Source organism: Octopus bimaculoides, chromosome 9, assembly GCF_001194135.2.
Source record: "Octopus bimaculoides isolate UCB-OBI-ISO-001 chromosome 9, ASM119413v2, whole genome shotgun sequence".
In the NCBI taxonomy this organism is placed as follows: domain Eukaryota; kingdom Metazoa; phylum Mollusca; class Cephalopoda; order Octopoda; family Octopodidae; genus Octopus; species Octopus bimaculoides.
Genome location: NC_068989.1, coordinates 82,867 through 98,674, shown reverse-complemented (window position 1 = coordinate 98,674; position 15,808 = coordinate 82,867). Strand labels below are relative to the sequence as shown.

Sequence of the window (15,808 nt, the reverse complement as noted above, 5' to 3'; positions counted from 1 at the left end):
TATATATATATATATATATATATATATATATATATATATTGTTAACAGTGAAACACCTCTCTCTCAGAGTGAATAGCAGATTGTAAGATGCTTGTATATGAATGGCTACACTCCATGATAGCGAAACATGGACGACCCTGTATGTAGAGGGCATGCAAAGACTGGAGAGGAATGAAGCTTGTAAACCCTGATTGATGTGCAATATCAGTGTACGTGTTTGCCAAAGTACAAATGCTTCAAAAGAGAAAAGTTGGGCATAGGAAGAATTAGATGTAGCATTCAGGAGAAAAGATTATGATGGTTTGGACATGTGGTGCGTAAGAATGAAGACGTATAAAAAAATAAAAAAATGCTGGCTGCTTAAAATGGATGGTACCTGTGGAAGGGAGATCCAAGAAGACATGGAATGAAGTAGCAAAAGCTAATCTCAAGATGTTGGGGTTAGGGTTAAGGAACTGAGATACCTGGCGATATGAAGTTCTTGAGAAAACCCACTGAGTTCTGAAAGACCTGAGTATTCCACCCACACATAAAATTCATATCCAACCCAATTAACCAAACTACATCTCTTCATGCACTATACCTGTCTCTCCCCACCCACTCCTGCAGCCCACCACACCACTCTGTCATCCTCCCAACTGTATTGTTGCTGTTCTGTCACTCCCCTGTATACTTCTGTTTCATCACTCATTGCATTTCTCTTTCATTCTCCTTTCTCCTTTTACACTCCCTATCCTCTACTACTCCATTTGCATTCACCTCCTTCCACCTTGAAGGTATGTCCTGCTACATTGCCACCGTCTCTCTCTCTCTCTCCCTCCCTCTACCTTGCATCTCCTCTTTCCAACCTGCTATCATAGTTTAACCTTTCATCACCTGGCACAAAGCCGCCTCACTCAATTGCACTTCCCTTCTCAGATGAGGGACTTTCTCTTCCAAGTTACATGGTGACCTTGACTGGTGTTGGTACCATGTAAAAAGTCCACTCTGTAAAGTTGTTGTTGTTGTTGTTAGAAAGGGTATTCAACCACAGAAACCATGCCAAAGCAGACAGCAAGCTTCAAGATTGTTTTTATCATATATTCTGAGTAATTTACATTTTAGAAGAACCCTATGAAATGAGATTTGCCATAATTTTCTGTAGGCCATTCTTATAAAGAAACAAATACTTATCTTTAGCAAAAATATGTTTGAATAAAAAATATATGAATAAAATGACAGAAGTACTAACCAAAATAAAGTATATTTATAAATCTTATTAAATAATCTACATATCTGATATTTTTTTAAAGTAACACTTAACATTTTCCTGATTAAAAAGCCTCTATTCACTTCAAATGCTCTTACCCATCTGTTTTCCTTTGACACCAAAGTAATAATGCATCCTTTGCAGACTTTTTTTCACGGTCTCCGTCATCGTCTTCCTGAAAAGATGAACAAAAAACAACAAAACAAAATCAGACATTAATGCTTTTATTTAATAAAATAATTATTATGGAGTAGAGCAAATAAAAGATATATACAATGAATATATAATTTATGCATTATAAGAAAATAGTAAAAAAGAAACCGACACAGAGAAAGTGCAATGATCTATTGGAAACCTTTTTTATTAGCGAGTTGAACTAGCTTATATGGTTTATAAAGGAAACAGTTATAATTCAAAATAGATGAAGTACTCTAGAGTTGTACAAAAAGCCTTGAATAGGATTACAGGAGCCAAAGCTGATTTTCACAGTTAATCCTTTAATAGCTGAATAAGTGAATATTCATCACAACAAATAAGTTCAGGAGACTCTATAAAGCATCAGTTCTGCTCAGAACTATTATGCTACAGTACCAAATGACAATATTATTATTCTGACTGTGACAATACTATAGAAAATACAATGGAATACTAAATATATTTGATGAAATCATATTAGAAATACAGTGAATATATTTAACCATAGAATTAACTAAAAATGCAATTTATTTGTTAAAGTAAATTTAATTTAAAAAAGATTAGCTTAAGAGGGATAGAGAGGTGGAGTTAAAACTATTATTTGCAATATAGCTTCATTAAGAATGGGACAGAGTCAACATCCATTGACAAAGTTGCAAAAGCAACAAAAATTTTGGAAGGAAAAATAGAAATAATAAACGAGTAGAAATTGAACAGGTGTGTTAGATAAGGCATTTTAAGACAGTATGACTCTCCACAGACATTAAGAATGTCTTTCAAATTTTTTTTTCTTGCTGCCGGTCTTAGGAGAAACGTTTTTTCTTTTTCTTTTCTAATAGTCAAAGCATTTTCACAACTCTTTCTCTTCTTAGATAAATTCACTTACCTATATAGTAATATAGTGGATTTCATTTGGGCATATAGATTAGAACCTGAATCTATAGAATTTCTCTTAACCTATGCCAAACCAATTTATGTGTTTTCCCATTTAAACTTCGATGATGATGATGATGATGATTTAAACTTCTTGACCTCTTCTATACCACAAAAGGTCAAAATGAGATAAAGAATTACCCTCAGCAGTTTTCCCCATTGTTCTCAGAGATATGTCTCTCTCACTGTTCTGCAATAATTATAAATACTAAAATCTTGCAAGGATAAGTCAGTTGGTGAAAGAGATGACCACAAGGTTAGTTGGTGAAATGAAGACGACCAGAGATGATGGATACAATTTTCACTAGCTCACATTTCAATGGCAAATGTTATTTTATCTTTCTCTGCTGTTACTAAAATGAAAGGCAGAATGCTAGCATCATTCTGTCTTCCTCCTCCTGTATTTGACATCACTATCACCCCTTGGGCTTACTATTGCAAACAAGACCAAAACAGTAAACAACAACACAAGAAGATAAAAAGGATGACTTTGCTTTTGTTTTGGCCGGTATATTGATAATTTGGGACATGCGACTTCATAACTCCAACACTGGATTTTCAATCAACAAGGACTGACTAACTCAAATCTATTTGCAACAATTCTGTGCTTTGAACTCTAATATTTTTGCGATGGCTTTGTGCTGTGCGCTCAAATATATTATAACAGCTTTGTGCTGTCTTCCATGTGAGTTTTAATATTTCTTTCTCAATACATAATTGAATTATACAGGTTTGTTGTTATTTGCTGATTCCTTTGTCTAACAGCTGCTATTACATAACATTACTCCAACAAACCATGTAAAATATAAAATTTTTGATAAATATTCATGAAACAAAGAATTCTGTAAAAAAAAAAAAGATCTACCAGTCAGTATTTATGAAGAATTTGTGATGAGCAACAAAGTATAAAATCTTAGTCCGTGTCAAGTTTTGACTCCAGTTGAAATGTTCTAATTATGCTGCTAATGATTTAGAGGGAAAGACATGAACAACACAAAATTACAGAGACTCAGTTTATAACATTGCTAGGATTTTTTTAAATTTTTATTGTGAGTAAAAAGTTTGTACGATACACACCACAAATTCTACAATTTCTTGAATTTGAAATCTAAGGATGATTGTCCAAATAAGTCCAAGAATAAGCCGATGATTGCCATCAACAATATCTTCAGCACCAATGTTTTCAAAGTGAATCTGAAAAATATAAAATAACCAGTCAGAAAAACTTATCAGCTAAAATGAAATAAGAAAGCATACAGAATGGTTTAAGGTCAAGGATTTGAAGCTTGTTGCTATTGTGATATTGTGTCTCTAAATCTGGGATCTAGTACATCTTAAAGATACAACTGTCTATGCAATACAATAATCACTGAACCAATTAGCTTTAAAAGATAAGATCCACCCCTGTTTGCATTATCACTATTTTCAAAATGTTTCAATTAGCTGCTATTATCGAGTTATTTCTCTTGCTGTTTTTAGATTGTAACCACTCTTAGAGGGATCTACTAAGGGTGTACAAGAAGGTAAAGAAATGTCAGATGATATAAGGACACTAATGTGACTTGTCATAAATATAGTAATAAACTATGGAACAGGCTATAAAGAATTTGTAAGAAGAAACATAAGAAGCACATAGTACAACACAAACAAGTTTCAAGGAAGATAATGTTTGTAGATGCTACACTAAATGGAGAATTAGCCTGTAGATTTAGGAATGGACTTAATGATGCTAAAACTTAAAATTGAAGTTGTAGAGAAACCAAAGAAATTTATTAGGTCACAAATAAGCAAAACGTACTTCCTTGATATGCTTTGCTTATCTGTTCTATCTTTGATAGAACCATATGTACAGATAAGAATTGTGTCGTGTGTATATTTAACCCTAGGATTAACTGTAAAAGCAGAAATGTAGTCAACCATTTAAAATGTATGGAGGGTGAATTTATGAACTTAACCACAGCATAAATTGGTGAGGCTTCTAGAAGTTTAGCAGAAAGAATGGATAAGCATTGGCATGAATACAATGAAAAGAAACTCAGATCAATACTCAATCAGCATGCTGAATAGAATAAATCTATATGATGCATCATTACAACAAATATTCAAGTTTACTCTCAAACACTGGACACTATCACTAAATAAGAAATATATGGTTAAAATGTAGAGACTACATCACCAGTGCTACTGCACTATTAAACACATAATTAGGATGCATGTGTGAGATAATCTGTGACTGAATTATAATTCAATCCATGCTATCCAATAAACAAGTGACACAACAAGACATCTAACACACATGCACTGACACCTACACACCGTCCAGTCATAAAGACAGAACCAATAAAGATAGAAAGAAATAGATTGTTTACTGTCCAAACCCAAGAATGCATGCACACACTCATACACAAGAATGCACACATATGCATTACAAACATAATCTGCTTCTCTCTTCTTCCCCCTCTCACATACATTCACATCCACACAACTTACATAAATGTTAAATCTAAAACTAAAAGATAAACTGGAAGCTGACTTGGATATCATCTTGGGAAAGCACCTTACATCATACCAAGTGTTAAAGAACACAATGTCCCAGACAAGTGAAACAAGTTACTCAAGATGATCGAGAATGATAGATATTGAAATTTTGCCCATTATTGTGGCTCCTTGGTATCATGTACTCAAAAAGGATTGTAATGAATCACTGGTCTGGAACATATATGTAAATAGAGTGAAGTCTATTTGCTGATGTGCTGTTGCAGAGCACAGTCGAAATATTGATATCTGTGTCATTCTCAATCATCTGAAGGTGACTTGTCTCACCTGGTCTGGGACATTCAATGTTCTTTAACACTTGGCATTATGTAATTGTGTGGAGAGATTTCCCAAAATGATATCCCACAGCAAATGGGCAACAAACAAAACAGATATGCTGTAAATGTGTGAACAATAATGTTTACATTATTAAATCTACAACAAGGTGGCATGCTGGCAGAAACGTTAGCACACCAGGCGAAACGCTTAGCGGTATTTTGTCTGTCTTTACGTTCTAAGTTCAAATTCCACTGAGGTCGACTATGCCTTTCATCCTTTCTGGGTCGATAAATTAAGTACCAGATGGATGCTGGGGTCAATCTAATCGACTGTTCCCCCCACCACACACACACGAAAAAAAAATTTCAGGCCTTGTACCTAGAGTAGAAAAGATTATTAGAGCTGCTTTTAATTTGTAATTTAATTTTCTTCACATCTACTGTGCTGCAACATATCTGCAAATAGTCTGAAGTCTATTTGCTGCTATGTTCCAGACCTGCAATTCATTTTGCCTTGAGGTGTTCCAAGTACATGGTACTGAGAAGACAGTAATAACAACAAAATATTTAATATGTACCATTCTCAATCATCTTAAGGAGAGTTGTCTCACCTGGTCTGGGACATTCAGTGTTCTTTAACACTTGGCACCATGTAGAGCAGCAAACAGGCCTATAAACCAAACACATACACTATGTATGAGCAACCAATAATGTTTACATTATTAGAGCTCTTGCTATGAAACATATGTAGCCTGGATTTTATCAACTCCATTCCTTAAATCTTGGATGGATGGATGGATAGATGGATGAATACACACACACACAGTTGGATTAGGGCATGGGGCATAAAAAGTTGAAAAACACTGAACTAAGTCAAAAATCAAACAGATATCCAAAACTAGTGAAATTTAAAACAGCATTCAATTGTAATATAATCAAACAAAAACAGCACATTTTCTCAGACTAGAAAGATCTACAATACTCTTAAATACCTTAGTATCATTGACAACCAGTTCAAAAATGGAACAGTTCAGGTTTCAGAGGTTGGGTTGATTTTTGTTTAAAATTTACATAAAATCAAACTGTAGAAAATTATAACAGACACTAATTGTTAGGCATAAAATTCAAGCAGCCAACAATTTATCCCAGCACAACTACCACTAAAAACTACTGTACCAAAATCAGTGAAAAAGAAATAACAAAAGAAAATGTGCAGATTTCACTGCAGCTAATTTCACAAAAAATAAAATATGGGTCAAATACAAATTCAATCTAAGTCGATAAAAACTACCACATTTCAGTTGCATGAGATTTTGAATTGCTGCAGCCGTTATCATCATACTTTTGGCTATTATTAACTACAGGTGTACACAGCTATACGGACAACATCTAATGCAATGTACTTTGTTAGTTCTGCATGACAGAAAGAACATCCTACAGTTGAGATCTGCCTTGATAAACTAATAAGTAATAATAGTACATGCAAGTCCATTGATGCAAATGGGTCTTCCCTTCCATGTGGCACCAGCAAATATAGGTGTCAAACAAGCTGGTTTTGCAGTATATGATCAATGTGTTCAAGTCACACAGAAAAATACTCAAAAAGAAAAGTCACAAAAAAGAATGATGTGGAGGAAATAATTATCTCAATTTTTCTTGCTGCCATTTTGAAGGGGAGATAAATCGTTCCAGGTCATAGAAGCTCAAGAAAAAAAAATTAATTCAAGGCATCTAAGATATATCTATATTAAAGTATAGATAAGTTTGATATTATGAAAAATGAAACCACTTAAAATAGTAGTATATAGCAAACACACCTGTCCTTTGGACGGTTTAAGTTGCTTTGGTGGTATTTTTTTCACTTTGTTCCAGCTGCCACCTGAGCTCAGTGAGCCTTTTGCTCAATGGTACCTCCCATGAAGTAAATTTGAAGGAATCAGTGTTCAGTGTTGCTGACAGGAAGAATAGAGCCTATCCAATGAAAGGCTTGGCCCTGAATTTTGAACGTTGGCATATAGGCGTCTTCACGAATAGGTTTGTGGCTGAAACTTGTCATCTGGAAGGCAGAGTTATAAGCGCGAATTTTCTGTATAAATTGCTGCAAATCAGAGTGTTGACCAAGGAGTAAAGAAAGGAAAAGCTAAGGAGTGTTTTGCAGGTCAGGCAAGCGAACCTTTCCATTTGAGGGCCTTGCCAAATGGACATATTACAGATATATCAACAGTAACAGTCTTTTGTTGAGTGCCTTTGATGCCCATCGACTACTCGATGGCTTCCAATAGCCATGGGCAAGAGCCTTCCGGTGAACATTAGACTGAAGTCTCATCAACCGATGGTCACAGCAGAAGTGGATGCAGCTTTGCATGCCCAATGGATAGCACTCTCTTTTGGGGCTTTTTTAGGTCCTCATGGTAGAAATTGATGTAGCACTGCATGCCTGATGGATAGCACTCTTTTGTGGGGTTTCAACGGCCCTTGTGTCAGCAGCACGCACTTGATAGGTCACATGCTGCTCAGGAGTAGTTGCAGCTCTAGTAGTGGCAACTCTCTTCAACCTCTGGTCCTCAATTTCCTTAGCCTACCAGCACTGCTGCCTTGCCACTGCATGCTCTCTTTTTAGGTGGCATGCCTGTATTATGCGAGAAAGGAAAATGGGTTTTAGTGTCCCAAGTGATTATCGATTCTGTTATAAGCTAACAAAAGCTCCTTTTATTCTATCTCCCACATAGCCTGTGCATAAAGTGAAATTGGTATGGAACTTTCTGAAAGATACATACAGCTTTCACTAGTGGTAGCAAAACTCTTATTTAAAGGTTGATTCTTTGAGACGAATCATATGTGATTGTTTAAAAAAGTCTGGAACCTCAATGCTAAAATGTATTTGTAACAATGGAGAGCAGTCAAAATATAATAGATGGGTAAATAAGCATCCTTAAAGTGAAACAAGGCATTGGTAGGTAAACAAAGCTATTAACTAATAGAAGAGAGGAAATGGAACATCACCTTTCAAGTAACTCAGACTAGGTAAAGGTAAGTTTAATGCAGCTTAAATATGGAGATTAAGATTGTTTGGTATTGGATATTCATCATGTACAGTGTTCCTAGTGAATTTAATCATAGTCAAAAATATTCTCTAATACCAATATACGACAATATAGATTTAAAAAGTATGGAAGACCCTGCATACAAAAAAACTGTACATACAACGAATTTGGAAAATTTTTTAAATTAGCAAACACTTATTTACATGAAAGAAAATTACCAGACACATAACATGTGTTGTGCTAAAAATAATAGCTAAATAAGATTTTTTAGATAAATCTTTTAAATTAACATAAACATTTATTTATATGGAAATAAAATGACAGCTTCCAAATCCTGTTTCCTGACTGAATCATTGCGCAGGTGTAGAGTTGAAGTAAATAATTAGACCAAATTCTTTCACTTTTATAGAAAAAAAAAAAAAAGAATGGAAGATCCTACATACAAAAAGGTATGTCCATTTACAGTGGAGTTCTGAGCAAAATGTTATAGTGCATGACCATCCTTGGGACATAACTAATGTGTGTGTGTAAGGTTCAGAATTGTGGAAATGTATGCGTTAGTCATTATACACACATACTGCGATTTATATATACTAGATGAGGAATAAAAGAGAAGAGAAAGGGATACATAACCAATGATTAACACATTTTAACATTCGTCTAACTCCTTGTAGCTATCATTTTACCAATATATGAAGAAGAAATTCTTATGAATCAGAAATTTGACAATTTGTGAAATTGTTACATGTCTTATTTTCTACAATAAACTAATATTTAAGATTTAATTTTATTTATAAGTTCTTTCTTTATTTTTTTGTTTTGTCATAAATGGCAACATTTTATGACCTTTGATATCAAGAAAAAGAAGAAAAAGGAGAACATACTTTGGATTTTAAAAACTGTAAGCACTTCAAAACATTCTCAACTTTTTGTACCCTAATTCTGCCTTCATTTGGTTTGCCAACTCTTTCACCGGAGATTATTTCTAAAAGTTTCATCAAGATTTTGCCATCAGACAGGTCTGTGAACAGATCATTGATGTAAAACCGAGTCTAGAAAACAAAAGATAAAAACAAACATAAGGATAACATAGAAAGCATTAAGTGATAATATTTAACCATTAATTGCATTGGCAAAAGCTAGGTAAAGGTGCTAATAAATTAATATCAGATATTTCTAAACTTTACAATAAGACTCTCACGCCATTTTAAATTGTCCTATTCTATCGACTTTTAAATTTTGAACAACATCACCAGAACCCCTGAGTCAAATAGACTGGTTTCAATAAATATTTGCTTGTATGGAGTGATAATTTGTGATTAATGAACCTGCAAGGAATCAAGGAAGCCATATTTCGTTATTGCGGATTAGCACAGTTGTGCTTTGACAATGGCAGCCAGAGCTGGTGGTGTACCTATAAAAACAGCAGTCACCAGAACAGCAGAGGAGCGCGCCTTTTGGCAGTCAGTTAGTCAGTAGAAGACCTCAATGCCACAACCGTCAGCAAACAGAGCTGCACAACCGCATGAGGGCCAGTCAGGTGGTTCTGGCATCAACCACGCTCAAAAGGTATTTTTACGTGCTACCTGCACAGGAGCCAGTCTGGCGGCACTAGCAACGACCATGCTCGAATGTTGCTTTTCACATGCCACTGGCACATGTGCCGGTAAGGCAATGCTGGCAACAATCACGCTCGAATGGTACTTTTCATGTGTCACCGGCATGGGAGTCAACCTGTGGCCCTGGCAACGATCACGCTCAGATGTGCTTTTAACATTCCACTAGAATGAGTGCCAATCAAGCGATACTGTCATCGGCCATGTCAGCAATTTTGATTTGTTTACACTTGCCTCAATAGGTCTTCACAAGCAAAGTTCATTGTCCAATGAATGAGGGGTACTCATAAGTGGGCCAGTTACACCCCATGTTCAGATGTGCTTTTAACGTTCCACGAAAGGTTGTGACCTGCAAGTTATTTGGTGACCTTACTGTTATTGGTGTCATGTAAAAAGCAACCAGTACTGTGTGTAGTGGTAGGCTTTAGGATGGGCATCCAGCTATAAAACTGTGCCAAAACAGACAGCAGGGCTTGCAGTTTTCTGATTTGTCAGTTCTTGTTAAACTGTCCTACCCATGGGAGGGATGTTAAATAATTACATTCATATCCATAAACACACACAGACGTCCACACACACACATGTATAATATTACTTTTTAAAAAAAAATTACAAAAATTTCCATCTTATAAGTATAGAATATTGCTTACCTTTTCAAGAAATGAATTAGCCCATTTTGTGAAGGTTTTCTTTTGAATTTGTACACGTTCTTGCTGGAGGATTTTAATTCTCCGAGATTCAAAATTTTCATTCATGATTCTTTGTTATTGTTTATCTGTAATTAAAATTGAATAATATTGAACAAAGCAATAAATATAAAATTAAGAGATAAAAGAAAATTATGATTGATCACAAAATATTTCTAAGAAAAAATGCTAAAGTATAGATATTTAGGCAAGGCAGGAAATGGACACCTGTAAACAATAACACACACACCTATTAGCATTAAGTTTCAAAACACAAAACTGTTTCAACATATTTATTGGTTTCTTGTTATTTGTTTTGTGTAAATAGTCTTCTGGAATAGAAAAATATGGAGTTTGATTTTGTACCTGGGAAGAGTACCACAGATTCCATCTTCCTAGTGAGACAGCTGCAGGAAAAATACTTGGCCAAAAGTAAGCCATTGTATTTAGCCTTAGTCAACCTGGAGAAAGCTTTCAACAGAGTTCTCCGCTCTGTTATCTGGTTGTCTCTAAGAAAGTTAGGAGTAGAGGAGTGGCTTGTTAGAACTGTCCAAGCCATGATGAATTTAGCAGTCAGGTAGGGGTCCACCAGGACTCAGTTCTCAGCCCACTCTTATTCATTATAGTTCTCCAGACCATAACAGAGGAATTCAAAACTGGGTGCCTGTGAGAGCTACTCTTTGCTGATGACCTTGCTCTTATTGCAGAATCTTCAGTAGAATTGGAGAAGAAATTCGAGGTATGGAAACAAAACCTGGAATGAAAAAGCCTTAAAGTTAATCTAGCTAAGACAAAAGTGGTTGTTAATTAGAAAGAAAATAAAACTTTCTTTCCGTCAGCTAAATGGCCCTGCTCCATATGTAGGAAAGAAGTTGGAAGGAATTTCATTCACTGCACCCAGTGTAAACTATGGATGCATAAGTGATGCAGTGGTATCACAGGTAGATTAAAAGATAAAGAAGTCTTTGTACATGGCAGATGTGCAGGAACAATAAGCACTAAGACCACACAGGAATTAGATTCTCTCAAATATCCAGGAGGCTACTCTGAGGTTGTAGACAGTTTCTGTTACCTAGGTGACCAAATTAGCAGTGGTGGAGGATGCTCTGTAAGTATTGTTTCCAGAATAGGAATTGGGTGGAAGAAATTCAGAGAGCTATTACCTCTGTTGGCAACAAAAGGACTCTCTCTCTCTCTCTCAGAGTGAAAGGTAGACTATATGATGAGATACATCATCATAGATGCGACTCCTAGGTTAGTTTGCATTGGAAAGTAATTCCATGCCATTTGAGTGGCCTTTTGTTTTGGGAGATAATCTAGGATGTTTGTATCTGTTATAGAGGTACTGTATAAGATAGGAGCAATGAATACTCCATTTATACTTAGTAACTGCAGAGAGCTACGATGGCCAATATTTGTGATGAGAAATAACCAGATATCATCATTAGTGATGACACCAAAAATTTGTAGCAACTTTGAGGGTTTCTTGTATTGTTCATAATTTTGTTCAAGGATACAAAATTATTTTCTTGATATGTAGCAATTGCATTCTCATGTTGCTGAAGGTGACACGATTATGTACTGTCTTGTGTTACCTTTTGTTTAATCACTAAAAGTATTACAACCATATCAGGATGTCTATGCCCTGATACTAACAGGAGCTGATCAATCCAGCAGTACACCTTTTACACATGACCCACTGCTTTGTCATTTAAAAGGCTTACTATTCTAAAGTCCAATCTAATTTCTCCATATGAGCTCTACTTTGATGTATTTTTGTGATGTTCAAATTTTAACACATGACATTTCATCCAAACCACCTGGATTACACGTTAGTTGAGGTGGTTCTTGTATGTATAAGCCAATATAACAAACTGGGCTCTTTTGAACAGTGAAATTAAGTAAACATGGAGTAACATATAGCATTATTTTAAATTTTGCTTTAAAAAAGAAATTATTTCATAAATATAAGCCTTAACTGATTACTAACCAATCAACCACAATAAACAATATAACATACATTCTGATTTGAGCAGTACTTCAACAGGATATAAAGGAATAAAACGATCTAGTAACCACTTTTGAAACATCAACCATACATTCCAAGTTTGTAGACATGCACTCAATTTTAATTTAATGATCAAAATGTAACCAGTATGAATAGATATGTCTAGTCTTCATTCATAAAAACTTTCTAAACTAAACTTATTTAATCTAAATATGTTTGGGTAACTATATTGTTTTTAATTTGATATGAGATTAGTCATAAATCAGAAAATAAATGCAGTAAATCTACAAGCAAAAAAAATTAGTCCAATCTATTCAAAACTATGTATTAAAAAAAGATTTTTTTAAAGAAAAAAAATAAAGTGTGTAAAAGAAATAAAATAGTTGTAAATATAAATATGGAAACCAGTCAATAATAAAACGAATAATTGAATGGGTGTGTGAACAATAGTAGTGTAGCAAAAGACAAACTTCAGGAAAGGTGACAATGTAATTGTTAACCTAGATTTAGTTATTCAAGTGCTGACATTCCAGAGTGCTGGGTTATAAAGAATGTTGCTTGGATAGATCTGTATACTCAACTCAATGCATATATCACCCACCACACATGAATGGCTTTTTAGTCTCTGAAACATAAGGTGGGGTAGCTTACATGCCATAAATACTTTGAGGTGGTTACCTGATTTTAGAGTGACATTTCTCAAGGATAGAATAGCTGTCTTAATCTGTTGAGATCTTTGTAGTAAATGCCTAAACAATCTCAGTGTTAAATTTTCTTTATAAAAAAATGACCATCATATTTTACAAACTTCGGATTTAATTTATTCAAATAAATGAGATAATCTTTCATATGTACAATAAGTATCACTGGAAAAGCTTTTATTATTTTTTATCCATCCATCTTCTCTGCTTAATATTCTTGAGAAAGTCAAAAGTTAAAGTCCTTGGGCACTTCCTCCATAGAGTCCTATCAGAAACAACCACCGTGACACTTTTTGGCTGGATTTCCAAGTGTAACCAACTGAGACTATGGCTATTAACCGACCACCTTGTTCTCAGTCTACCCCAAGGTCTTCGGGTTGGCTTGGTTTGAAGAATCCATCTTGTGATTTTTTCCTACGACATTCTATAATCACATACCAATAGTACTGGAACTGTAACTTTTCAAAGTGAAGAAGTAGCAGCTCAACCTGGAGAGATTCTCTAATCTCCAAGCTACACATCTTGTCAAGTAAAGATACTTCACAGATCCTTTTGAAGGATCCCATTTCAGCCACTTGGGTAATGACCAAAAGAGTGCAATCTCAAACACAACATTCATCATCATAGGTCAAAATAGACATGTAAACCAAACTGTAGATCGGGAGTTTTGCTGTTTTCTAACTTCTCACCTGACTGCCAAATGCTGGAGCTGGCACAGTACTGGGCCAGCACTTGCAATTCTATCTAATTCAGCCTCATCCTTCCCATCTTTTGTGAATACAGCCCTAAAATCCTTAAACTTCTCCACTTGATTCAATGATGTTCTACTAACATGCAGAATGTTATTGGGAAGACTTTCTTGAGAGGACCAATGTCTCAGTCTTCATCATCATTATCATTTAACATCCCTGTTCCATGCTAGCATGGGTGGGACGGTAGAAGAGCCGTTCGGCCAAAGCCTGCATCAGACTTCTGTGGCTGTCATGGCAGGATTTTTACAGCTGGATGCCCTTCCTAACACCAACCACTCAGCAGAGTGGACTCAGTACTTTTTTACATGGCACAAGCATAGGTAAGGTGAGTAGTGCTTTTTATGTGGCACAAGCACAGGCAAGGTCAGTTTTGGCAAGGTTTTTACAGCTAGATGCCCTTCCAAATGCCAACCACTTCACAGTATGAGCTGGGTGCTTTTAAGTGGCACCTGCACTGATAGGGTCACCAAGTACTTGCAAGACAAAAACTTTTAAGACGGGAGGAGGTATTAACGAAAAGGTTATAGTGAGACAGATACAGGTGTTTTGCTGAAGTGGAAGTACAAGGTTACCTGGCTGGAGAGAGAAAGATCAGGAATGAAGACAGAAACAGGTGTGCTACTGTCAAGAAAATACATGGTTGCCCAGCCTGAGGGAAGTACAGCAGAAGGAGAAAGAGAGAGAGAGAATGGAAGACCACGGGATGGAGATGGTAGCAAAATGCTGGGCATGCTCACAAGGAACAGGGATCAGAATATAAATGAGATCATTGAGTAAAGGAAGAGAGAGATGTATAGATGGTGTCAAGTGTGCCAGGGCATTGCCTTCAGGTTCAAATGCCATAATATAAGTGAAAAGATATTGTGAAGGGAGTGTGATTAAAGAGAGTGAGTAAGTGGCTAGAGACCTGGGTATATATAGAGGTGGAGGGATAGGAATGATACAGAGGAAAAGGAGTGTGAGGACCGGATTGGAGAGTGATAGCTAGGCATAGTGTATGAAGGAGGAAATGCGAGAAAGAGAGATGTAAATTGGTTTGTTGAGGTAGGGCGAAGGAAAAGTTTTGTTACGTGTGGGTGGAACACCCAGGTCGGGGGGGGGGGGCTAGCAGATGGCAATAATAGAGTGAGACAAGGCATATGGGTAGAATGCACAGGTCGGGGAGCAAGCAGAGAGCAATGATACAGTGGCACTGGGGGCGAAGAGGACAAGATTGGGGAGTGATAGGTAATCGTAGTAGATGAAGTGGAAATGTGAGAAAGAGAAGGGAAAGATGTAGTTTGGTTCGTTGTGGTCGAGTGTGTGAGAGGTTTTCTACAAAGTGCTTCTGGAACTCAGTTTCACTGATGCGGGCAGGTCTTAAGAACTTCATATCACCACACATCACTGTCCATTGTCATTTCCTCCATCAGGTCCTCACACCACTTCATCCTAGGCCTTCCTGGATCTCCCTCTTCCACAAGTACCACTTTCAGTGATCAGCATTTCTTTATGCAGTTGTCCTCATTCCTACACATCACATGTCCAAACCAATGTAGACTTCTCTCCTGCATGCTGCATTTGATTCCTCTTATGTCCAAATTTGCTCTCAATACATTTGCACTTTGTCGCACATCTTCACTGATGTTGCACATCCAACGGAGCATACTACCTTCGTTTCTCTCCAGTCTATGCATACCTTCTGCATTCAGAGCCCATGTCTCACTACCATGGAGTGTAGCCATTCATACACAAGCATCATATAGTCTACCTTTCATTCTGAGAGAGAGAGAGAGAGAGAGAGAGAGAGAGAGAGAGAGAGAGAGAGAGAG

The 15,808-nt window shown here is 36.2% G+C and overlaps 1 protein-coding gene across 1 annotated transcript in view; it reads right to left on the bottom strand.

Moving 5' to 3' along the window:
* Positions 1-15,808, bottom strand: part of LOC106868373 (spectrin beta chain, non-erythrocytic 1) — a 183,489-nt gene that overhangs the window by 129,888 nt on the left and 37,793 nt on the right. The window contains exons 2-5 of the mRNA XM_052970308.1: positions 10,501-10,625; positions 9,119-9,286; positions 3,455-3,571; positions 1,348-1,424 (exon numbers count right to left, since the gene is read on the bottom strand). Coding sequence (XP_052826268.1) covers positions 1,348-1,424; positions 3,455-3,571; positions 9,119-9,286; positions 10,501-10,605 — 467 coding nt within the window. The 5' untranslated portion in view covers positions 10,606-10,625. The remainder of the gene's footprint in view (positions 1-1,347; positions 1,425-3,454; positions 3,572-9,118; positions 9,287-10,500; positions 10,626-15,808) is intronic.